The 24038-nt window shown below is 45.5% G+C and overlaps 1 protein-coding gene across 2 annotated transcripts; it reads right to left on the bottom strand.

Moving 5' to 3' along the window:
* On the bottom strand, positions 1-18737 carry FRS3 (fibroblast growth factor receptor substrate 3). Of its 2 annotated transcripts, XM_079980891.1 has the most exons (8): positions 18396-18737; positions 14201-14294; positions 11379-11515; positions 10920-11008; positions 9565-9751; positions 5474-5635; positions 4103-4260; positions 1-2261 (listed from the first exon to the last, which is right to left on the bottom strand). In XM_079980891.1, exons 4-8 carry the CDS (start codon positions 10983-10985, stop codon positions 1320-1322), a joined length of 1515 nt encoding a protein of 504 aa, XP_079837017.1. In that variant the 5' UTR covers positions 10986-11008; positions 11379-11515; positions 14201-14294; positions 18396-18737; the 3' UTR covers positions 1-1319. The 2 variants fall into 2 exon arrangements, with proteins under 2 accessions (XP_079837017.1, XP_079837018.1); XM_079980892.1 differs by lacking the exon at positions 14201-14294.
* Between the last annotated feature and the right edge of the window lie 5301 nt (positions 18738-24038).

Below are 24038 nucleotides of genomic sequence, written 5' to 3'. Positions count from 1 at the left end.
CATTAGGTCCAGTCGTGTCCGACTGTGGGGTTGCGGTGCTCATCTCGCTTTATTGGCCAAGGGAGCCAGCCTACAGCTTCCAGGTCATGTGGCCAGCGTGACTAAGCCGCTTCTGGCGAACCAGAACAGCACACGGAAATGCCATTTACCTTCCTGCAGGAGCGGTACCTATTTATCTACTTGCACTTTGACGTGCTTTCGAACTGCTAGGTTGGCAGGAGCTGGAACCAAACAACGGGAGCTCACCCCGTCGTGGGGATTCGAACCGCCGACCTTCAGATCGGCAAGTCCTAGGCTCTGTAATTTAACCCACAGCGCCACCCGCATCCCAGGGACTTTGTTAGGGGTTGGCAATTTACAGTCCCACGGTTCTTTTTTGCTGCAACGGTGGAGAGATGTGTATTACACCCAATAAGAAGAAAGGAACTTGAGCTACAAGATTAGATTTGTCGGCATGTGGAGCCAACTTTGTAAGTACGTGATGCTAGGACCATCCCTGCATTCATTTCCAAACTTCTGCAAAGGAGCCGTGCTAGGCCGCTAAACTAAATCCCTTCCTTCCTTACTGCCACTATCTGGCCTTCAATTGGCACGGGGGGGGGGGTGCGATCCTCCTCACACGACCTCCCCCATCCCCACTGTCACAAAAGAGGAATGAACTACAAAGTCATTATACTCTATATTTACTTGGCACTTCAACTCTTGACATACATAAATAAAATAAAATTAAATAAATAAATAAATAAATAAATAAATAAAGGGAGACCCCACCTTCCCGAAAAATTAATAAATGAATAAATAAAATTAACATGGATTTAAAAAATAAATATATTTCTGCATTCCTTCAAAAATAAAAAGGCATAAACTTTCTAGCCCTCATGCCCTACCTGTTCTGTTTCTGGAGGTGTTTCTTCCTCCACAAATATTCCTTTGCTTTACATAAAAACCCCACATTCTGTCAGCAGAATCCTCAAGAGGATCCGATGAAAACAGGAAGGCTTTCCAAACATGATTCCTATATAAAGGGGCAGGGGAGGGGAGAACAAGTAGCACTGAACACTAATGCTCCCCCCTCCCTGCTATCAAACAAGTCAAGTTTTCAAACACTTGGCAAGACTTCAAGAACTACACGGCAGGAGAAATGGAGGGGGGCTGGGAAGAGGCACAAATAGGCTACATTTCTCAAGTTAGCTTGATGGCGCCATCCCAGTGAGTCACACTGGGAAACAGGAGGAGCAATGGGAAGATGGCAATGATGCTATGATTAGTTGAAGAGCCGGTGTGAAGCCACAATGCGGTGCTCAGGTCGGCCGTTCATCCTAGAGAGGCAGGTCAGTGCTGTTATGCCGCGTTTTCCTGGAAGTCCCGTCGTCCCGAGGCAGCGCCCTCTGCAGGCTGGACATGGCTGCTGTCTTTTTGAGGTCAATGACCGCATAGGAATCCGTCCTGCGGGCTGGGTGGGCGGCAGAACGTGAGGCACAGGGGACCGGTGTGCTCCGGCACCCTTTGTGGGGGTCGTCCTCCAGTTCCACCTGGATGTAGTTGAGCTGCCTCGGCTGCTCTGAGCAGGGCCGGCGGAAGTCAAAATTGAAGACGTTGGGCGTGCAGCTGCGGCGCCGCTGCAAGCAGCCCCCCCTGCGCAGGCCCCCCTGCAGCACAGCGCTTTCCGAGTTCATGTAGTTTTGCAAAGGGTCGTCTTCCTCGAGTTCCGGGTAACCGTTAGGGGAAGGCGTCATTGCATCGCCAGAGTCCTCCTCCTCCTCCTGGTCCTGCCTTAACGGCTGGCACTCCCACACGGGCGGCAGCGAAGGCAGGTTCTCGTAGTGCAGCAGGGTGGCCCGGCGGTGAGAGCAGCCGGGGGGGTTCAGATCCTCACGGGCAATTTTCAAGCGCCTGGTGCCCCGGCGAAGCAAGGCACCTCGGGACGGCAGGAGGCCGTTGATGTTCTCGTACACGTACTTGGGGGTGAGGCATTCGTCTTTGCACTCGTTGTTGTTGTTGTTGGGGGTGCACATATGCCCTGCGCACTCCCAGTGGGGCCGGCAGAAGCCGTCGCATTTCATCATGTGCCTGTACCCAGGGGCAGGACCCAACATGAACTTCACCTCCCCTGGCTGTAAGTAAACCTGGGGGTTCCGGTCCTCTAGCGAGCAGCTATGGCTGGGATGGGAAACAGGAGGGTGGACTTCAGGCAAGGAGTGCATGCAGTGGCGGCCCCTCATCTCCTCCTCACCGCTGGTTGTGTTCACATAGGTGTGGGACTGCAAGGAAAGAAGATGGATGAGCAGGTGGCAAAGAGGAGAACAACAACTGCCAGCAAGCCTATACATACACCAGGAGGTGTTGACATGGCTGGAGGAGAGTCTGCTTTCAGAAGAGGAGGGACTTGCAGTAACAGGTCTGAGAGGCAAAGTAAACATAAAGCAGAGATGGGGAACCTGTAGCCTCTAGATCAGCAGTTCTCAACCTGTGGGCCCCCAGATGTTCTTGGACTACAACTCCCATCATCCCTGAGCTCTGGCCTTGCTAGCTAGGGGTGATGGGAGTTGTAGTTCAACAACATCTGGGGACCCACAGGTTGAGAAAGGCTGCTCTAGATGATGTTGGCTCCAGCTCCCATCAGTCCCAGCCCGCCGGATCAACAGGGGCAGTTGCAGTCCAACCACATCTGCAGGGCCACAGGTTCCCTATCTCTGCCATTAGGTGGCATGAGACCTCCCTGAAGCAACTTACCACGTAATAAGCTTAATATGACTACCTTCAAAAGTAAGGGTAAACTTGATAATAAAGTTGCAATCCTAAATACACTTATTAGGGAATTAGCCCTATTAAACACGGCAAGACTTATTTCTGAGTAAATATGCATAGGATCGTACTAGTTTAAACCTAAATGACTACAAAAGTTTAGATTTAGTTCCCACAAAGCAGAAAGGCTTGTTCATTTTTGTTTTCATCACACAGCTCAACTACCGTATTTTTCACCCTATAGGATGCACTTTTTCCCCTCCAAAAATGAAGGGGAAATGTGTGTCCCATGGGGCGAATGCAGGCTTTCGCTGAAGCCTGGAGAGCGAGAGGGGTCGGTGCGCACCGACCCCTCTCACTCTCCAGCCTTCAGGAAGCTATCCGCAAGCCTTGGGAGCCCGCGGGAGTTCCCACCGGGCTCCCACGGCTTGCGGAGAGCCGCCTCTATCCCGAAGCCTGGGCGCGCTGAGCAGTCGTGTCCCGGGCTTCGGGTAGCTCTGCGCAAGCCGTGGGAGGGCTCCCACGACTTGCGGAGAGCAGCCTGTTCTGGGGGCTGGGGTCAGGGGAAGCTCGGGCTTCCCCCACCCCAGCCCTGTGCCTGGGGGGGAAATATATTTTTTTTCTTTATTTCCCCCCAAAAAAGCTAGGTGTGCCCTATGGGCCGGTGCGCCCTATGGGGCGAAAAATACGGTAATCAAAATTCTCATTATTATTTTTAAAATCCTTGATTTAACTTCTGTTTTTCTCTGTTTTTTCCTTCACCATGCACTGTTCATTGTGAACACAGAATTAAAAGTATCTGTATTTACAAATGAATCCAGGTAGGAGTCATGCATCTTATCATGAAATAGTCAGGCAGGGAGGCAGAAACAATACAGCCGGTTATAGTATAAAGATAAATCACTCTGGTTAAAAGGAACCAAAGTTTGATGCCTGTGATACAAGTACAGTGTCTCCTTTTGCAACCTTCTATATCTTCATAACAGCCATGTGATATAGGTAAGGCTGAGAATAGATGACTGGCTCAAGGCAGGAAGTAAGCAAGAACAATGATGCGTTTAGTGCACTTAAAATGTGAGACTGCACATGTTCAGAGTATTTTCTTTTTGTTTATCAAGCTTGGCAAAAAAAAATATTGTTTGGGTTTTGCTGAGAGCTGAGAAACTTCACAAGTATTTTTTTAGTCTGCGAAAGCTTTTGCCGTAATAAATGCACTAGTCTTTAAAATACCACATGACTTATTTTGAGCTACCTTATTCCTTGCATTCCTTTTGCGGGGGGAGGTGGGCCCTATTTTCGGAATTGCACCAGGGCCTCCAACCACCTTAATTTGGCCTTGACCATAAGGAGAACTTACTTGCTCATCAGGGACAATGAGGGCATGTGTGGAGTCCTCGCCAACTGAGGAATGCCTTAGGCTGCTCATGGAGGCATGTCTGGCGGCAGGGCAAGATGGGGCCTCCACAGGGAAGCTGTGGAATCCGTTGGGAAACCCTGGAACTGTATATCCGAGAGCTGGAGAAAGATGAGATCAGCCTTAGAGCATGAGCGCATCTAGCAGAGCCTCCAAACTAGCCTTAGATAATATCCTGTACACATTTGCAAAGTAAAAACAAGCAAAAGGCTAGCAGAAGTAGATCGATCAGTGATGGTCTCCACTGTAAGGATATTGCTTATAAACCAAACCATATGGTTACCTGTGGCAAAACGTAGAGATGTAGAAATTCCTAAGCCAGATCCAAGCACAGAACAAAACTTTATTTCTCGACCCAATACAGACATCAAGAATCTAAAGATTCCAGGCAAGCTTTCTACAGTAGCTTGGAAGGATTCTGATGGAAATTACAGTGAAGTTCAAAACACGACCTGACAACCGCTGTTTTAAACAGTTGCCTTGGAAACAAGGGAGCACAAAACTTAAGACTTTACAGTAAGCACGGGACGTATGGGCACAAGTGCTAGGGCTACACTGGAGAAGTAGACTGCAGAAACAGCTTGCCTGGTAGGGCAGAGTCGCGAAGCTAGCTTCCTGGCAGGTGTGTTGTTGCTGCTGACCAAGAGGAAAAGGGGGAGGGGGAAGCATGTTGGCAAAATAATGAGAGCATTGGATTGGCTCCACTAGTGCACCTGCACCATGGCATACTCCTCACTGCCTCACCTTCCCAGTATATGGTAGCTAGCATTGCAGCAATGCCCACCAGAAGAGTAGTTTCTGGTATACAGTGGTACCTCGGGTTACATACGCTTCAGGTTACAGACTCTGCTAACCCAGAAATAGTGCTTCAGGTTAAGAACTTTGCTTCAGGATGAGAACAGAAATCGTGCTCCAGTGGCGTGGCGGCAGCAGGAGGCCCCATTAGCTAAAGTGGTGCTTCAGGTTAAGAACAGTTTCAGGTTAAGTATGGACATCCGGAACGAATTAAGTACTTAACCCGAGGTACCACTGTACTGGCCTTCTGGCCTCAGCTATAAGCTCTTTACAGTGGAAGGGCTAAGCTCCAACCAAACACTGATCCTGCCAAATTCCCTGGGGATTGTACAAAAGGCAGGGACACGCTTGGGCCTTTCACAGGGCCCTACTGGAAGGCTTGAAAAGGCCAGTTTGGCCACAAAGAAATATTCCACCTCCCTGCTCACTGGAACAAACCGTGGTTGATGCCATAAGGCTAGTACACAACTCTACACCCCCACTCCCCTCTCTGTCTGACAAATTGAGAGATGATATTACTATTAGGCGTCTGGGGTGTCCGGGGCAGTTCCAGTTCAGCAGCATGACTGTTCCTTGTGATGACAACAGGCTCTTCCACCACATTGATGCTGTTACACTGCATCAGTTCCTGCAGCAAGTTGAAAATCTCCTCTGCTCTTGAGCACTTGAATGCAAAAATTCCTAGGCAAATATCAAGAGTGTTGGAGAAAAGAAGAAGATTTGTTTTAATGCCATGCAGTCTGGGTCTCTACACAGAAGATACTTACATACATAATGCAATGAAATTTACTGCCACGTAAGCCAGTGCTAAGAGTTAGGCAGGGTTGGTGGTGGGGGAACTGATTTAATAGGAATGAATAAAAGAATCCTAGGAACCAAATGGATAGAGTCATCTGGCTTAAACTGCAAATCAAAATCGAAACACTTGAGATTGAAAAGGCATCTTGTCTTAGGAGAGCCATTAGGGCATGCCATAGCATGGCTATTAAGTAAATATATTTACTTACTTAAATATATAACCCTATCCTTGGGCCTGAAGTTAGGCCCCCTAGATATCTTACAGCATAAAAAAGCAATATAAAGGAGGAGGAGGAGGAGGAGGAGGAGGAGGAGGAGGAGGAGGAGGAGTTTGGATTTGATATCCCGCTTTATCACTACCCTAAGGAGTCTCAAAGCGGCTAACAATCTCCTTTCCCTTCCTCCCCCCACAACAAACACTTTGTAAGGTGAGTGAGGCTGAGAGACTTCAGAGAAGTGTGACTGGCCCAAGGTCACCCAGCAGCTGCATGTGGAGGAGCGGAGACGCGAACCTGGTTCACCAGATTACGAGTCTACTGCTCTTAACCACTACACCATGCAGGCAGAAGGTAGATCAGGATGTACTGGTAGATTTTGGGGTGATCTAAAGTAGATCAAAAGAGGTTTCTGATTCCCAACCTAAATTAGACAGCTGAAATGAAGAAAGAGAACCAGGGTTTGATTTTATGTTAAAAGGTGCTCAGTTTAGTTCTGGTGTGAAAGCAGATCCTTATGCTCAGAATGTGATCAGAGGCATGTTGTTCTAATAATGTGTCTTTTGCTACCGGCTCTAGAAGGCAGATCTTTTGGTTTTAGAAAAAAGCAGAGTAGGTCTGACAAATTTGACATCAGCACACCCCTGATATAATGTACTTGTAAATCAATTAAAACCTTATTTATGAATATATTTATATGTTGTCATTGCATAAATAATATAAAAGTTGTTTAGAATAGTGTCTCTATATAATAAAAACACATAAAAATTAAAATCAAAGACCATTGACTAATCCAAGAAAAGAAAACTAGCAACATTAAAATTAACCAAAGTCCTTTAAAAATAGTTATAATTCCACTGTGCCCTTGCCTAAAGAGTAAATTCAAGGAGGCCAGGTAGGTAGTAGTGGACAGCACAGTGGAGCTGCATCATCTACCTTACCTCCTCCCAGCCAAATTGCTGCTGCATATTGGGAGTGAGAGAAGGAGGCGCAAGGTGGCAATGAGGTTGGAGTGGTGCAAACAAGTCAGCAGGAGCACTGGATTTGCACCACACCCACCTTGCAGCCACTTTGCCCCTCCCCATTTTCATCCCAGCAGCGACTCAGCTGGAGGAAGGTTGGGTAAATGGCGTGGCCCCTCTGTGTTGTCCATTACTGCAGACCAATGTCCTTGAGTTCCAGAGGCATTGAAAAGTCCTGCTCCTTGTCACCAGCCTGGTGTTTGCATGCTGAGGCCACCAGAGCACAGCCTTCTGAAAATTTGCAAGCACACTATTTGCAAGAGGAAGAAAGAACACTTCATATGAGAGACAAGACTGGTTTTTGTCGTTGAAGCTCCTTGAATGTTGTACATTTTTCTCTGCAGGCAGCTATTTACAGCTACAGAGACAGACAGAAAAAGGTGGGGAGGGGAAGTTATGGTCTGACCAGCTTGTTACACTATTCTGAGCGTGAAGAATACATTGAACCTGTTTAAACACATTCATCTGCCACAGAAAGCGAGAATTCTCTTTGCGATCAGAGCACAATACAGAACTGTTGGCATAAATGAGGCATTTTATTATAATGTTAGGGTGGTGGATGTCTTCCAAAAAAGTTTTGATGAAAAATTGAAATATATTTTTTCTCAACAATTCCATCCCTTCTCTTATCCACTCATCCTGCCCCTTTCTATATGCCAGTTAAAAAGAGGGAGACAAAAGGTGAGGAAGAGAGAACGAGTAAGGAAATAGCAAAATAAGGCTTGTGTTGGGCACGGAAAGCCTGTAATAGCAGAGGTAAGGCATGAACAGCAAAACATGCCATTTTCCATTCATTTGCCAGCTCAGTTTTGGAATTATATCCTTTCCACCAGATCATTCTCATTGACTTCTTATTGACCAGCATGAACTGAAATGGGTTCATGAATGGGAGGGACCCCCATTTTTATGGTATAACAAACTGCCAACACCTCCCCTTCCCCCATAAATATTTCTATCAATTGTCTGACTATACTGAGTTAACCAATCGGACATCGGCACGCACAAACACGCACAAAAAAACCATAGCAACCAGGACAAGAGCATGGCAACAACAGCTGCTATTCTGAAGGAAAATGTTCTCGGTTTTCGAAAAAACAAAACCCAAATAACTCCTACTCTGTTTCTGCCTTATTGTTCCCAGCATAAAGGCAAGGATCATTCAAAGAAAAGAAGAACTTATTGTTGTTGTTTTTGTTGTTTAAAAAAAAAAACTTGAAGGGGAATAAAGAAAAGAAGGGAAATGCAAATGAGTCCAAAAGCACTCACTTGTGTAGAGAAGTCCAAGGAAACAGCAGGGCCTACAGCCTGTGAATATGAAACCTGGCTTTCTAACTACAGCACTTTGAGCATTTTTTGTGATTTATCATTATGTATTGGGTAATGCAGACACAAATTGCTGGCACAAACAGAAGTTGGCACCTGAACAAACCATGGCTTGCAAGCTGGGAGAAAGCCAGAGTAACCACAGCACGATCCACCCCAGTCCACCATCATCCCTGCCCTTCCCCCACATAGCCCATAGTACCATATTGCACAGGGCCCTCTTTACCCAGGGGTGCAAGGGGTGCAGGGCACCCCGGTGTCAAATTCCGGGGGGCACCAGATGGCTGGCAGGTGCGTAGCTTCCCTCCCAAGCCTCTGTAGGAAACACTCTCCTCCCACAGCGGCATGGGAGAGGGTTGCGCGCCCGCCAACCAGATGGCTGGCAGTGCGCAGCCCTCTCTCCGCACTATCCGTGTATAGGACAACCTCATCTAATACACGGGAAAATACTTTGGTAATTTGGGGACACTGGACGGATCTTTGCCCCCAGCACCACATATGCTAAAGACAGCCCTGATATTGCATGTGCATTAATACAAATTGCAAATACATGTTTCCTTAGTTAAAACAGAGGTTCAAACCATGGTTTCAATAGCACTTGCCAATCATGGCTACTCAGGGGGACTTGGTTTGGATTGGTCATGTATCTAAAGCATATCTTAAGAGACCCTTGCATGTGGTTCTCAAGGAATATCAAGGGATATTGCAGCAGGGGTTATGTACTCCGCTAGTGACCATTTTCCCTTCTCATTTCTATTACTACAAAAATATTGGCTGGGCGCCTATGGAGACTAGAGATGGACCTTTGATATGACCCAGCAGGGCAGAATTGATCTTCTTATGAAATGGTGTCAGCTTTCAATTATATTAAAACTTAACTGACTGTCTCACTATTATCCATTTAATAGTAAATTTAAAATTTAAAAATATCCAATTATCAGACGTATTTTAAAAGTGGTATAACTGCTATCAGAATGCCAGTAACTGAACAATCTGAGCGACCTCACAGTTTAGCAAAGCACAGAACCCAAAGTCCCGAGTCTCACTGCATCACAAATGATCATAATAAACATTTAACCGAAGGTGGAACTGAAAATTAGCCCTGTATATTACAGGAGGAGAGAATGGTTTCTGCACAAGGATCAGATTTACAGCATGCCACGAGGAGAGAAATTCGCTGTTATCCCAACTGCCTAGCCTTCTGTAGCAAGAACATTTTGAAGCCAGTGTCCCTGCTGAGAAATGCACATACCCTGTCCAGTCAGGCAGCGGCGCCCACTCTCAAAGGAGAAGAGGTTGGAGTCATAGCCATAGCGTCGCAAGCAGAGGTATGGCCACCGAACAGCATCACGTTTGTGTGTGTGCAAAACAAGCTCCCTCTGTGTCAACTCCATAATCCCCGAGCCCAGCTCGTTGCCCTCATCGTCAACATTTGTCACCTGCAGAAACACCAAAACTTGTTGTCAGGAGCTCCAGGCATTATGCCAAATAGCACCTTAGTGGGCAGAACAAATACCATATAAAACAATATTCAAATGGGTTGTGTCTGCATAGCAAAACACAGTCCCAACAATATCTCCTTGATACAATTACTTTGGCCCTTGTAGAATGGTGAAATTATTTTGGGATGACTTTGCTGTCAGGGAAATATATCAGTCAGTCCAATGTACCTGGAGGCTGCTAGCCCAGTCCACAACAAGATTTTAGGCACAAGAGTTGTTATTCTATACCTCAAGAGTGTCCTGCCTCTATTAATGGCTATACTTGTACTCAAGCTATATCCCTATTACAAGCTAACCCAAGACTTACTACCCAACACTGGCCTAATAACTAAAACTACTGAGTGGAATGAGCCATTAAAGTGACTGATCTCATAAGTAATTTCAAGAGCCAGAGTGAGGTTCAACTAAAATGTCACAAAACAGCGAGCAAGCTTTCAGATTCTTCATAACTCTTCATCAGGCTAGATATTAAGCCAAATGTGTGTTGGGGTGTATTTTTCTTAAGGACCAAGATAGCTTTCCTTGCTTTTAGGACTTGCTGGTCAGAAGGTCGGTGGTTCAAATCCCTGCGACGGGGTGAGCTCCCGTTGCTCGGTCCCTGCTCCTGCCAACCTAGCAGTTCGAAAGCACGTCAAAGTGCAAGTAGATAAATAGGTACCGCTCCGGCGGGAAGGTAAATGGTGTTTCCATGCACTGCTCTGGTTTGCCAGAAGCGGCTTAGTCATGCTGGCCACATGACCCAGAAGCTGTACGCCAGCTCCCTCGGCCAATAAAGCGAGATGAGCGCCGCAACCCCAGAGTCGGTCACGACTGGACCTAATGGTCAGGGGTCCCTTTACCTTTTACCTTAAGAGGAAACTTAACTGGGAAGCTGAACGGCATGACCTCTACACTACTACCAAATAAAACGCACAGAGAACAGGAACCTTTCCAAACTCAAGGGGTAGCAATGCAAAACCACAGGAGGATTTCAATTGTCTCCTCTGTAGAAATGGCTTCTCTTAACTACTTTAATACCTTGACGGCATGAAGTTTTTTGTGCCTTATCTAACTCTGAATAATTCTAGTGGTAGAACACTTTGAATAGGATGAATAAGCATGTTACCTTAAACTTGGTGGGGTGGTGATCTGGAACACTGTCTCTGCATGGGCAGCTACAGCAACTCCCCATGATGTCAGCACACTGGGCAAATCCTAGAATGTAAGGAGAAAAAGATTTCCAGCCCTCCAAACACAGCTTGAAGAAAAGCAAAACACAAGCCATCTCCCCTCTGCCAAACCTTGGAAACATTTCAGAATTAATGTCACTCCATGTGAGCAGCATCACGGAGTGGCTGCAAGGGAATTTGTGTTTTATTTTCAAATTGAGGAATGTTCGTATTCCATCCATGCTATGGAAAAGACCAAAACAATGGCACAACCATTTGGGGACAATTTAATTGCTTTCTATATTTGGAATTACTCCATCAGGATAGTACTGTCAAACCTTAGGGTAGGATTTCAGAGATGAAACATAAATGAGGAAATAAAGCTCTGGAATCTTAATGCCTTGCTTAATCCTTACCCAGCCATGGCCATTAGTAGCATTTAAGGGGAGGGGAGGAATTCCCACTTCCCCCCCACGGTCCTCTACTGGGTGTCATGGTAACCAGGATGTCAAGACGTTGCCTACAGCTTCAGAGGAACTGTGCCATCCTTCACCTGATACAGAGAATGGAATCAAGAGAAACAGAAAGAATATTTAAAAGAATGCAGCATTCAGAATTTGCATTATTTGTTATCACAATTTTTTAAGGGTTGCCTATTATTTACTGTAAAGTAAAATTGTATCAGTAAGGTTTGCCATCACTTTTAAAAGTTCATTAGAATACGATGGATAGCAATTCACCCTAAAATGAAAGCTTGGATTGGCAACAGTATCACTTTCACCTTTACTATGTCCTAGCCTTAATTCAGTTTCTCACTATGAACCTTTGCATAAAAGCAAGAAAAGAAATTGCCTTTGGAAAATGACCCGGGAATCCAGAGTGGAAATGATGTTGTGCTCCATTTTTTTCTATCAGGCAGGGTTTGTTCATACGTTCAGATGCCATTTAAGAGCAGACACCTTGTTCTCTGTACGAGTGCATTCGAGGCATCACTTTGGCTTCTAATAGTTACAGACAAAGCAATTCAATGAGGGCAGGTGGGGGAGAGTCTGTGTAGAGTTTTACTGGTCTCACACCAGTCAGGGTAGAAGCTGGGTGGTGGGGGAGAGGCTGGTCGGAGGAGAGAGAAATATATATGCCAATGCCAGGGCTGGCATTCTTCCCCACCTCTGCATCCTCAGGAGTACCAGAAGGGTTTTGGATCCATCAGCTTCCTTTGATCCCCCCCCCCAAAGAAAAAACCATTCATGCCTTCTCCACGGTCAGTAGAAGGCAATGGCAGTGGTCCTTCTTGTGAAGGCTGGAAGGGAACTTCCAAGGGCAGACCTCTCTCTGGCCACAGATAGGACTATCCACAAAAACCTACGGCTGTTGGGGTGCCCTTCCAGTGACTAAACCTTTGTGCCCTAAGGATTGTCTATTTTAGTTTTAACTGTCTGGGTTATGACTGGGGGTTTGGGGTAAAAGCTAATGGTATTTCTCACATGCATTTTTATTTGGATAGCATTCTCAACATAGTTGAGTACAACGATTTACAGCATAATGTCGTTGTTTCAGAACAGCTCGGGGTTTTTTTGCAATTAGTATTTCTCTTCCTCTTCTGACAAATCAGTGTTTTGAATAAAACTACTATTGGACCATATCTGACTGATTAAAGGAGATCTAACTTTAATTTAGAGACTATAAGTAATATAAAATACATTTTTCTTGTATCCATTTGGACACGGATATTTGATAAAAGTGAAATTTTCAATTGCTACTTTAAAATGCAGTCAACCCTGAAAACATGATTGCCTCATATTTAGGCAATTTAGAATGTAATCCTATACTCACTGACATGGGAGTAAGCCCCACTGAACTCAATGGGACTTCTGAGTAGACAATTCTGTATATCAATTCTGTGCTAATAGATCTTAAGTTGTGGCATCCTTCATTTACATGCCTCAGGCAGCCAAGCTGCAGCTGAACACCTTCCACAAAGGTTGGCCCACACCCATATATCAAGTAGTTATTGCAGAAGTAATCCCTGCGACAGGGTGAGCTCCCGTTGCTCTGTCCCAGCTCCTGCCAACCTAGCAGTTTGAAAGCATATCAAAGTGCAAGTAGATAAATAGGTACCACTCCGGCTGAAAGGTAAACGGCGTTTCCGTGCGCTGCTCTGGTTTGCCAGAAGCGGCTTAGTCCTGCTGGCCACATGACCCAGAAGCTGTACACCGGCTCCCTCGGCCAGTAAAGCCAGATGAGCGCCGCAACCCCAGAGTCGTCCACAACTGGACCTAATGGTCAGGGGTCCCTTAACCTTTTTAATCCTTATAGGCAATAGCCTTTACTCAGATAGGTTACCACAACCCAGATCATTTGTGTATTGTTCATTTAAAAAGTGGGGTATACACACATAATTTTGGCCCACTATTTGTATAAAATAAGTTAGTAGATGGTCTAAAGCTCAGATAACACATGCTTTTGAATGACCTTCGCACAAAGCAGTGGTTTTTCAAACATGTTTTGGGGGACAACGGAGGTTCCTAAGAAGTGTATCAGGAGTTCTTGCAATGGAAAAGACCAGTAGTGACAGAAAAACTTCATTCCCATTACTACTAATTTCCCCTTGTAATGTGCTGCCCCAGGAAAATGCTGGGTGTCTTTAAGGGCACACGCACAGTTCATGGGGCAACCTTGAGGTCTAATAGTCTTCTTCAGTATCCCTTATGAACTGAGTTTGTCCCTCTCGCAAAGCTTCCCAAAATCCTGTGCAGGTGTTCCTTGACAGAGAAGTTGATGTGGGAAGCATTTCAACCAAGCAGAAAGTTTGAAAGCCATAAGCCTCAAACTACGCCAATTAGAACTGAGAGGTAAGAAATACACACAGACTAGTGTGGAATATGGTGGGTATTTTTTAATAAACAAGCAATGGGATTGCAGCAAGGCAAATTAGTAAAAGTGAGAAAATGAAGACAAGCCAACTTAGTCATTCAAGAAATTACAACACACCTGAGGTCTAAAGAGGATCGTAAGATCATTTTTATCAACCAGAGTTTTAGAATTTCCTAATGCTCTGGATTCTAGAAATTTGTTGAGTGATTTGCTCCACTTCCTGGCCGTGACTGAAAACTCCTCCTGCTCTCAGTAAAATGATTAATTAAAAAAAATTAAGATGGAAAGCAAACTAAAAAGCTTCTAGTGTCTTGGTTTATCATCAGGAATTGTGCCTGCTTTTTTCCATCCTCTGGAAGCTCACCTGTCTTCCATGTTTTTGTTGGCTGTTTTTCCTGCTGCCTCCGGCTTGGCTGTAAATTATATTTCCTTTGCACAGGCATGAAGTGCCAAACATTCTGTAACCAATTAATATACAACAAACATCACTACTGTATCTTACAGAGAAGTTCTTCAGGTTATACCCTTAACATGACTCAGAATATTTTCACAGTGGCATCATGTACAAAGCACACCAGTCTCAACCTAGCATGTACGGAGGAAAAGTAGGGTTGTGACATGCTAATGAATTTCAAGTGAAACATTATCAACTCTTTTGAAAAAAATTAGCCGATTCATCGCTAAAAACATCAAGGGATGTGGCGTCACAACTGAAAGCTGATGAAAGGTATCAAAATGTTACTTTTTATTTAAACCTCTAAGTTGCTTCCACACAAAATATTTACAGGTGATTGCTACTTTAAAATTGTTCTGCTGGCAGCCATTTCCCACGGGATCAGCACAGGAAAGAGTTACCATTGCATCGTAACAGAGCTCAACCTAAGCAACAGGAAGTGCCTTCATAATGATACACTTCGCTTTTCTCTGTCATCATGTTAATTAATATACGGTAACTTGCCTCAGACATAAAGCCTGCTGTAAAATTATCTTAACACAACAACATACAAAGCATATAAGTAGGTTTTAAGTGAAAATTCAAATGAAATTTAAAGTATAACAGGCTTTCACAATGTGTGTGTGTGTGTGTGTGTGTGTGTGTGTACACAGCCAGGATCAAAATGAAAAGCTGGTCTTAACCTAAAGAACATTAATGATCTACCAGTCCTAGAGAATGTAAATCTGTAATGCATATTCCTATAAAAAGTAAATCAAGTTTCTAATATAGAGCAGCATACCTGAAGGCAAACAATGTACAGGAAACAAAACAGACAGTGATCCGCACTAAGCACTCAGGTGTGTAAATGCTGGGCAATCTATTTACAGTGGAACCTTGGTTTTCGAACGTAATCCATTCCAGAAGACCATTCGACTTCCGAAATGTTCGAAAACCGAGGAATAAAGAGCTGTCGACAAAGTGAATGGGAAAAAAATGAGAAACATGCCTCAGAAGCAGTTCAACTTCCAAGGCGTGCTTGAAAACGGAAGCATTCACTTCCGGGTTTTTGGCGTTCAACTTCCAAAGCGTTCAGCATCCGAGATGTTCGAAAACCAAGGTTCCACTGTATTTCAAAGTTCCCAATTTATATTTAGGATGAGAGGGGACCTGGTAACAACACAAGCAGGTCTCATCAGTCAAAGTAGTAGTATATTCAAACATAAATTTGTATTACGGAACTTGTATGCATCAGTTATGTGTCTAGCACCCAACAAAGTTCCTTGCTCATTTTAAGACAGTTAAAAGCTGTCTTCAAACACTTCAGTCTTGTAGATAATTAACATTTGTTTCCTGCAAACAATTTCCTTATTTCCTTCCCAGTATTAACCATGGTTCCATGCTACAATGCACTAACAAAAACCAAGTTTCCTTAGCCATGGTTTGCAAGATGGGAGGAGCCATCCCACTCTCAAAATGCTCCCCAGGAACTTCTAGGGGGGAAACACTTCCCATCCCCCCAGTGGGAGAAGAATTTCCTTTTTGACAAATCTGTCCTGAATATATGAGTCCTTTTCAGAAAACAAATGATGTAAAATACAACTTAAAGTCAGTTGATCTATGGTAGTGAAATTAAGTGTTTTATTTGCTACCTATTTCAATTTCATGTTCCTGAATACATTTTTCAATATTCACCTTTCCTACCCTGCGACAACTGCTCCCTCTATCAACTGACGATCCCAGCAGCCTATACACAAACAAACACTGATGTCAAGACATCACATTTGCTTTTGACACCTGAATAGCTAACTGAACCACCTTTTCTTGTTTCACTGGTTGTATTTGCAAAAAGTGAAAGTAGATAGAGTTCACTAGCACTGAACTAATGATAATTTCAAATAATTATATGGCTCTCAAGCAGACCACAAGCGAAGGATATACTCAGTGTTCTTCCATTTTCTCTGGGTTTGTAAGATTACAGAATTGGTTATCTAACATCTAAATACCGGTATCTAAAGGGCTGTCACATGGAATATGAAGCAAGCTTGTTTTCTCCTGTTCTGGAGGGTAGGACCCAAACCAATGGCTTCAAGTTACAAGAAAGGAGATTCTGACTAAACATCAGGAAGAACTTTCTGATGGTAAGAGCTGTTCGACAGTGGAATGGAGTCCCTCGGAAGGTGGTGGACTCTCCTTCTTTGGACATTTTTAAAAGGTTGGATGGTCATCTGTTGCAGATGCTTTAGCTGAGATTTCTGCATTGCAGAAGGTTGGACAAGGTAACCCTCAGGGTCCCTCCCAACATTACAATTTGATGATTTAACGGTTAGCTACTGCAAAAATTGGAGTTGAGAATCACAGCAGTGGCTTTGTGTAAAACCCCCATGGCTCCAAGGAAAATTTGGAAACTATGTTGGTTGTATCTACACTAAGGGCAGCTTTACATGTACAGTTTCAATTTGCAGATGTTATAAATCAGAACTGCATTCCCATTAAAGCCATGGCTGAAAGATACACAACTCTATTTTTTAAAACCACCTCACAGAGAACTCCAGTTGGTTCCAAGTCAATGGTTTTCAGCAATGTACAAGTGGCTTATTTTTTATACCGTTCAAATCTAGTTTTGCCCATTAAAATAATAATATGTGAAGTTTCTGCTTATCAGAGTAACAGAGTTTCTGGGCCCTGGACAACTCTCTGGATACTTTACCTGCACCCCAATTCTACTGCCGCCCAGTCTTGGTTCCCCTCCCTTCCTGCTTTATGCCACCAAAACCCTTGACAAAAAATAGAAATCATTTGAAAGGCTGACCCCTGAAAACTGACTAATTTGCATAAATTATTCTGAGCCTAGGATATGACTGTCAGCTACATTTATTGCTTTTAGCCAATGGCCTTTGCACTACTTAGCATCTGTAATGCACTCATCATAGTTATCAAGGCAAGTTTCCCAAAAGTGCCGATATATTTAGATTTATAGATATAAATGGAAAATGGTACCACTTGTATCATTCCAATCCAAAACATGTCTGAAACTGCAATCCGATATAAACCTACCTAGGAGTAAGTCCCATTGAATTCACTAAGAGTATGTAGCTATGCATAGGATTGCACGGTGAGCCATACCTTGCTTGGAAACCCTTTTATTCTTTTCTGCTTCTTCAGAGCTCCTGAACCATCACAGGTTAGCTTCCCTTCCCACTATACATGGAGCAGCTGTATGCAAACTTTGTGATGTCTTAAAAGGACTTGCTTCCTGATAAACATTGAAAAATTAGCATGCTTAACTAGTTCCAAATCCTAGAGAGCAACTGCCAGTCAACAAAAGCACCGCTAACCCAAGGATCTAGCTCAGCATCCAATGTCGGTCCTGACATCCAACCATAAAGCATTTGTGAAAAAGGCAGCAATATACAAGAGATGAGTGAAAAGAAATATAAAAAGCCAAAGCAAGACAAGGCGATTGACAAGGAAGAAAGATGCAGAACATCCTAAGTGCCACCCTTCTGCTGGGCAGGGCTGGGAAAATGTACTCCTGCTATGCAAAAAAAAGGGGGCTCCAGCAACTGCCTTCAGTGTTTAGTCCGGGAAAGCAGGAAAAACCCTCCAGACGCGTTCACACAACCAGGGACGCAGGGTGAGAGCAGCGTCACAGAGAGTTACAGGGTAGCACACCAACTACAGTGATTCATCACTTGCATGCGAGGGAACGAGGTGTTTGCTGTTTGCTTGGCTGTTATTTGCTTGGCAATAATAGTGCAATGGCTGAGAGGTGAAGAGCAACCATGAAAAAAGATGCAAACCCTGGGAGATAGATGGTGAAGGGAGGAGGGAGATGATTGGGGGGAGGCGACCCCTGAGAGGCTGCAGGTGAGCGAGCGCACGAGGAAAACAGGCGTGCGAGGTGCCCATGTATGGGGAGGAGGGGGCCATGACTTGAAAAGGAGGGTAATAATAGTAATGGATAATGGGAATGAATACTGGACTGTGGAGGAGATATGGCAGGTGCTGCGGGGAGGTTTGCTGTCCTGGGGAGGGGAGGGGGTGACCCGGGACCTGGGCGAGAGCCTGGCCTAGGGATACCGCGCAGGCTGGCCGGGGGCAGAGAGGGGAGATTATTCCGTACCTGCGGCGTTGTCCAGGCGCGGAGGGAGCCGTCAGCAACGGGGGGAGCAGAGTGGCCGCCGCCGCCGCCGCCGCCCCTTCTCCCCAAGTCCAGCTCCGGCCGGGGACGCTGGGAGCAGCGAGCGGACGGACGCAGCCTAGAGCGTCACTCGCCGGCAGGAGGACCCGGGCCCAAGGCAAGCCGGGCAGGCGAGGGAAAGCGCCCACCAGCGTAGACTTTGTAAAAAGGGGGAAAAAGTAGAGTGATGATTTCATGGTCTAATGACGGGACTTCCTGGATGCTTTTGACGCCATTTCCCTCTCTTTCTCTCCCCCCCCCCTCTCTCGGGGCAAAGCGACAGCTGCCATTAAGAAAGCAAAGAGGGGGGAGGCGGGGGGGAGGTGGATCCGCCTGTGACCCCCCCCTCCAAAAAAGGTTTCTGAACTCAGGTCTTGTTTCGTGTGAAATTTATGTGGTCTTTGTTAAAGCAATGCGTTTTTAAGCATTAAAAATGGTCAACCCAAATGCAATATATAGGAGCTCCGTTAGCTGCAGATTTAGGGAACAGTGGCTGAGAACTAATGGCTAGCGACAACCCTGCGGGGGGTAGCCCACTGCTGGAATTGTAAACTGGAGGCGCAGCTGAGGGTGAAGGGGGATTGTCAAAAGCTGCAATGTCGCCCAACGTCCAACCCTACGATTCTCCATATTCTGTGTTATGGTTCCCACATGGAAAGGAGGCGGAGGAGGAGCAATCTTTGCCCGTGGTCGTTGTGTGCTTGGAAACATCTAGCCCACCTTGGCTGCTCGGTCCGTAGTCCTCGCAGGGGCTGGGAAGCTGATCTCGGCCACAGCGCCAGGGAGGAGCGGGGCGGATTAACTCTTTCCCGATCGGCCCGTTTTGGAGACTCTAGCGGTTGCTTTCCCGCCGGCGAAAGGCCCTTCTCATCCTCCTCCTCCTCCGCGGGTGACAAAGCATCCGAGGAGGCTGATCTCAGAAATGGCCTCCACTCCACTCTGCTCTACTCAGTTGGTAGAGCAAGAGACACTTAATCTTAAGGTCGTAGGTTCGAGACCCAAGTTGAGCAAAAGGCTCCTGCGCTGCAGTGGGTTGGGCTGGATGACCCTCGGAACCCCTTTCCAACTATACAATTGTATGAGTCTCCGATTCCCTGAAGCAGCGGCAGCGCGGCGCGGCTGGAGGTGCGGACCTCCTAATGTGGACGGACTCCGACTCCCATCGTGCCTGACCACCGGCCGCGTTGGCTGGGGCCGGCGGGAGCGGGAGTACCGGGATCCCCACGGTTGTCAAGCAAGCAGCGCTTCAAAACGCTGCGACGGGACTTTTGTGTCGCTGCCTCCGCCGCCCCTACGACGTAGCACCTGGGGTTGCAATTCAGCCCCCAAACCGGCGCTTGGCTGCTGGAAATTTAACGCTCCCGCAGCTCTGCTCGCCCGGCGCAAAATGAAAGTTCCAAGTCAAACCGGAAGCCGGTTAGTGTTCGGGATCCCGAGGGTTCTCTCAATGGCCGCCCGGGGGAGCTGCGCGCGCATGGCTCGGATCGCAGGGTTTAGGGTTGTCGATAGCGGACGCAAACCGAAGCGGTCAAGAATAGCCATCCTCTCCTGAGCGTGGCTTTGCTGCTAGAGCACTGAGCTAGAACCTGGGGAGCGTGCGGGGAAAACCAGGGTTCACAGCCCCACTCAGCCATGAAACCCACTGGGCCAGTTACTGGGTTGTTGTGAGGATAAAAATGAAGAAAAAGTAGGGTATAAATGTAATACGGTAATAGCAATAATATTACATGCGCAGGGCTTCATTTAAGCCAGGGCTCAGTTGTGGAACCTGCCTCTAAATGACAGAAGTTGGCAATGATATTATGTCTGGCTGTGTGGATATAATAATAAAACTGCCTTTGAACATGTGGAGAGCAGTTTCTAGGCAGGCAGGATGGGTCGCTTCCAAAATACTTCCTGCTCCTCCAGGTTTTCAGCTACCATATATTACGATTTTCTATACTATACTGCGTAATTTATTCCTTGGTTCCACAACGATGGTCTTTGCCACTCCTTTACTCTCCCAAACTAGTTTTTCTGGAGTTTTCCCTGCTGTCTTCTCACTACTGCAGAAGGTGTGACACAAGGGTTCTAAATTAGGGCTTGGGAATGAGGCCATTGCATGCATACTACTGTGCTGGGAGCCTTCAGCTGTAAGCATCCCATTCACAGGAGCAAACTGCTTTCGGATGTGTGTTGAGTGGCTCTGTGCATCATTATTTGTTTAGTTAATAGAGTATTATTTTTTTATCCTACCCTTCCTCTTAGCGTAGCCTAAGGGCAGCAAACAATGAAACCAATTCAAACATTTCAACACAATCAAATATACTCACTGCTAAATAATTTCAAGGCTGGCAGGGAGATTTTCTTACAACATTAAATGCCTGCATGAATATTAATATATACTCAAATAATGAAGGTGACAGAGGGCATTCCATAAGTGAGGGGCTGCTACTGAGAAGATTCTGTTGGGCAGTACTAAGTGGCAGCAGCAGCTTTCTTTATGTTTTAAGAATAAGATATTAATGACTTTTTGAAATGAGGATAAACAAAATAGGATTATGAAACGAGAAAATATGTGAGCAGTTTACTGTTCGCAACTTAGTTTTCATACTCATTTTTCTGCAAACAAAATACTTGGTTTGCAAGCAAGATTGTAACAAGCACCTCTGGGGGGAAAACAAACAAACAGCTGAACAGCAAGGTGCTAAAACAGGGGTAGGCAACCTAAGGCAAATCGCCTTCTCAATCCGGCCCACAGACGGTCTGGGAATCAGCGTGTTTTTACGTGAGTAGAAAGTGTCATTTTATTTAAAATGCATCTCTGGGTTATTTGTGGGGCATAGAAATCCGTTCATTTTTTAATTTTTTTTTTTAAATATACCGGTAGTCTGGCCCCCCACAAGGTCTGAGGGATAGTGGACTGGCCCCCTGCTGAAAAAGTTTGCTGACCCCTGCTATAGAAGATGACACGTCTCAGTGATATTTTCTACTCATTGGTATACAGTGGTACTTCAGTTTTCAAACGTCTCCATTGACGAACATTTCGGTTTTTGAACGCCATAAACCCAGAAGTAATTGGTTTTTGAACATGGCTCGGAAGTCGAACATGCCACGCTGCTTCCATATTGAGTTTTCTGTATTCGGTTTTCGAACATTTCAGAACTCAAACGGTCTTCCAGAACGGATTATGTTCGAAAACCGAGGTACCACTGTAGTTTAGCAGGGGGTGATAGAAGGGAGATATGAATCTACTACTGGTGTGTCTGGCTGGAGCAGCTGACATGGAAGGGTGGTGAAGCCAAGCCACTCTCTTGGCAGGGATGTTGCTGCTGCTTGTCTGAATGGGGCATGGTGGTAGTAAGGTTGGGACTGCACAGGCACAAAAGCAACAGTGGTGGATTGGCTCAGCTGGTGTGCCTTAGTAGCTCTGACCTCGCTGCTGCCCTGCCTGCCCCATCCAGGTAAGCACCACTGACACTGCTACTGGTTGGATGGCTCCTGCGCACCAGGCCTCCACACCAGCTGCTCCTGATCTCTGTGGAATTTGAAGTAAATTGACAAGGATGTCTGACTCACAATAGTTTGACAATGTCAGCAACAAAATGACCCCACAACACACACACAATATTATGCTGCTTAAATGAAGAAACTGGGATGAGTAGGTAACCAGGAATGGATTTTTGTGTTGATGGACGGAAAGTGTGTTCAGTTCTAGCGCTCAGAAGAAAATTAATGGGCTCAAGATTCCTTGTACGCCTCTTGTACTTTGTTCCAATTGATGGATCTCGGGATTCTAGTAAAAAAAAAAAGAGATCCCTCTGCCCTGAAGTCCGCCCACCCCTGAGACAGGCAATGTTGTGAGGAAACCTTCCTTCTATCCCCACCCAAAGGTTGTGAACAATAGCTTATGTTTAGACCTTTTGCGTGTGAAGACAAGAAAAGACATTTGGAGGCACAGCTAGGGTGCACACCACAACCCTCTGCGCCCAGCTCATGCCACAACAGTTGTCAAACAACTTGCATGCATTCTTCCAACACAGATAGAACACCACAAAAAAACCCACAACATGGATAATTCTCTTTCTACTCTTTCTTGCCAACTGCTACATGGGGCCTTCACTCAAAACAATTTGTGCTGGCAAAATATTTAGTTTTCCCTCCAAAAAAAAAAAAAAATCCCCATGGCATGGAATGCTGTTTTTTAAAAAAGGTGTGCCCCTGTTTTTCCTGCTCCATATGTCTGTTTATAACTGTCAAGTACATCCACTGATGCATGCCAGAAAGCACTAGTAGTGCCTCAGTAGCGTTAATTAACATTATAAAATAGTAATGTACAATATGTTACACCCACGTACCGCAGTAAGTGCCTAGACAGATTACACAGAATAATGTCTGTTTAGATCACAGTTCCACAGAGACACCCTCCAATACTTTACATGCACCAGGTTTTGAAGATCTGAGCAGTCGTCTTTTTTTTTTTAACTTTTATGAGTCAGACTTTGCAATAGCTCAAGAATTACATTTTCCTCTGAAGTGAAAGTGTTGGGGCATTTTTAGCCCTAACCCACTACAGAAGATATGCTCATTATGCTGTGTCCTTAAGTATAAGTTTGGAACAAAGTTCTTAAGACAAAATACTATAGGCAAAGAAAAGCAGAGGCTAGCAGGAACTATCTGTAGAATTAGGTCAAGCATCATGAAAGAAAAGACACTCAATGGTTCCAAGACAAATCTGGATAAACTTATGACATATATCATATATTGTATGGGGTCTTATTTTTATCTCACAGTCATGTTTTCCCCAACTCTTAGTTATTGGGGGGGGGGGCAAAGGGACATCCTTCCTGGAAAGCATCAGGGATTGCCAGAGCTCCTGATAAAATGCTGAGTGTTGACTGGCTTCTACCCCAATGAAAAAATAATGTTGGAGAGACCCCTCTACCCTCAGGTTTAAGCAGATCAAAATACATGGAGGAATTCTCACTCGGATCAAAGGGGGTAGTAATCCTCTCTTTGACCAGCAATCAATAGTCCAACTGCTAGAAACATGCAGAGCTCTGCGTTGTGCACAAAAACTAACTTTGGGGTAGCGTACCTTGTTCATTCTTGCTCTTTGCTTACAGCGCACTGTGGTCTGGATTATGTGGGTTAATTTAGCTCTTAGGAAGCTTAAGCAGTAGCCTTCCCAGACAGACATCCTCCTCTCATTTTGAAGCATCTGGGCTTAGCAAGCCTCTCCACCTGTCAGGGCTGAGCCATAGGGAGTGGTAGGAGATGAGCCAGAAATCAGGAGCCATGGGTTGCACCAGGGAATCAGAGGTGAGGAGCAAAGCCAGTACTCAGAACCATAGGGCAAGCCAGGAGCATGAAGCACGCAACAAGCCAGGACCGGAGGACAATCTCTCGTTACATCCATTCCACATGTGTAAAAAGCACACAGCTCCCCCCCCCCCCCAGAATCCTGGGAGCTGTAGTTTGTGAAGGGTGCTGGAAATTCTGGTGGGAGCATTATAGTTCCCAGGATTCTTTGGGGGAAGTCATGTTCTTTAAATGTCTGGTGTGGAGGTGACCAAAGGATCCAGGAAGCTTGGGAATACTGTTGTC

This window comes from Podarcis cretensis (genome assembly GCF_951804945.1).
Source record: "Podarcis cretensis genome assembly, chromosome: 6".
NCBI lineage: Eukaryota > Metazoa > Chordata > Lepidosauria > Squamata > Lacertidae > Podarcis > Podarcis cretensis.
Note: the sequence above shows the minus strand (reverse complement) of the source record. Positions and strands in the feature narration are given on the sequence as shown.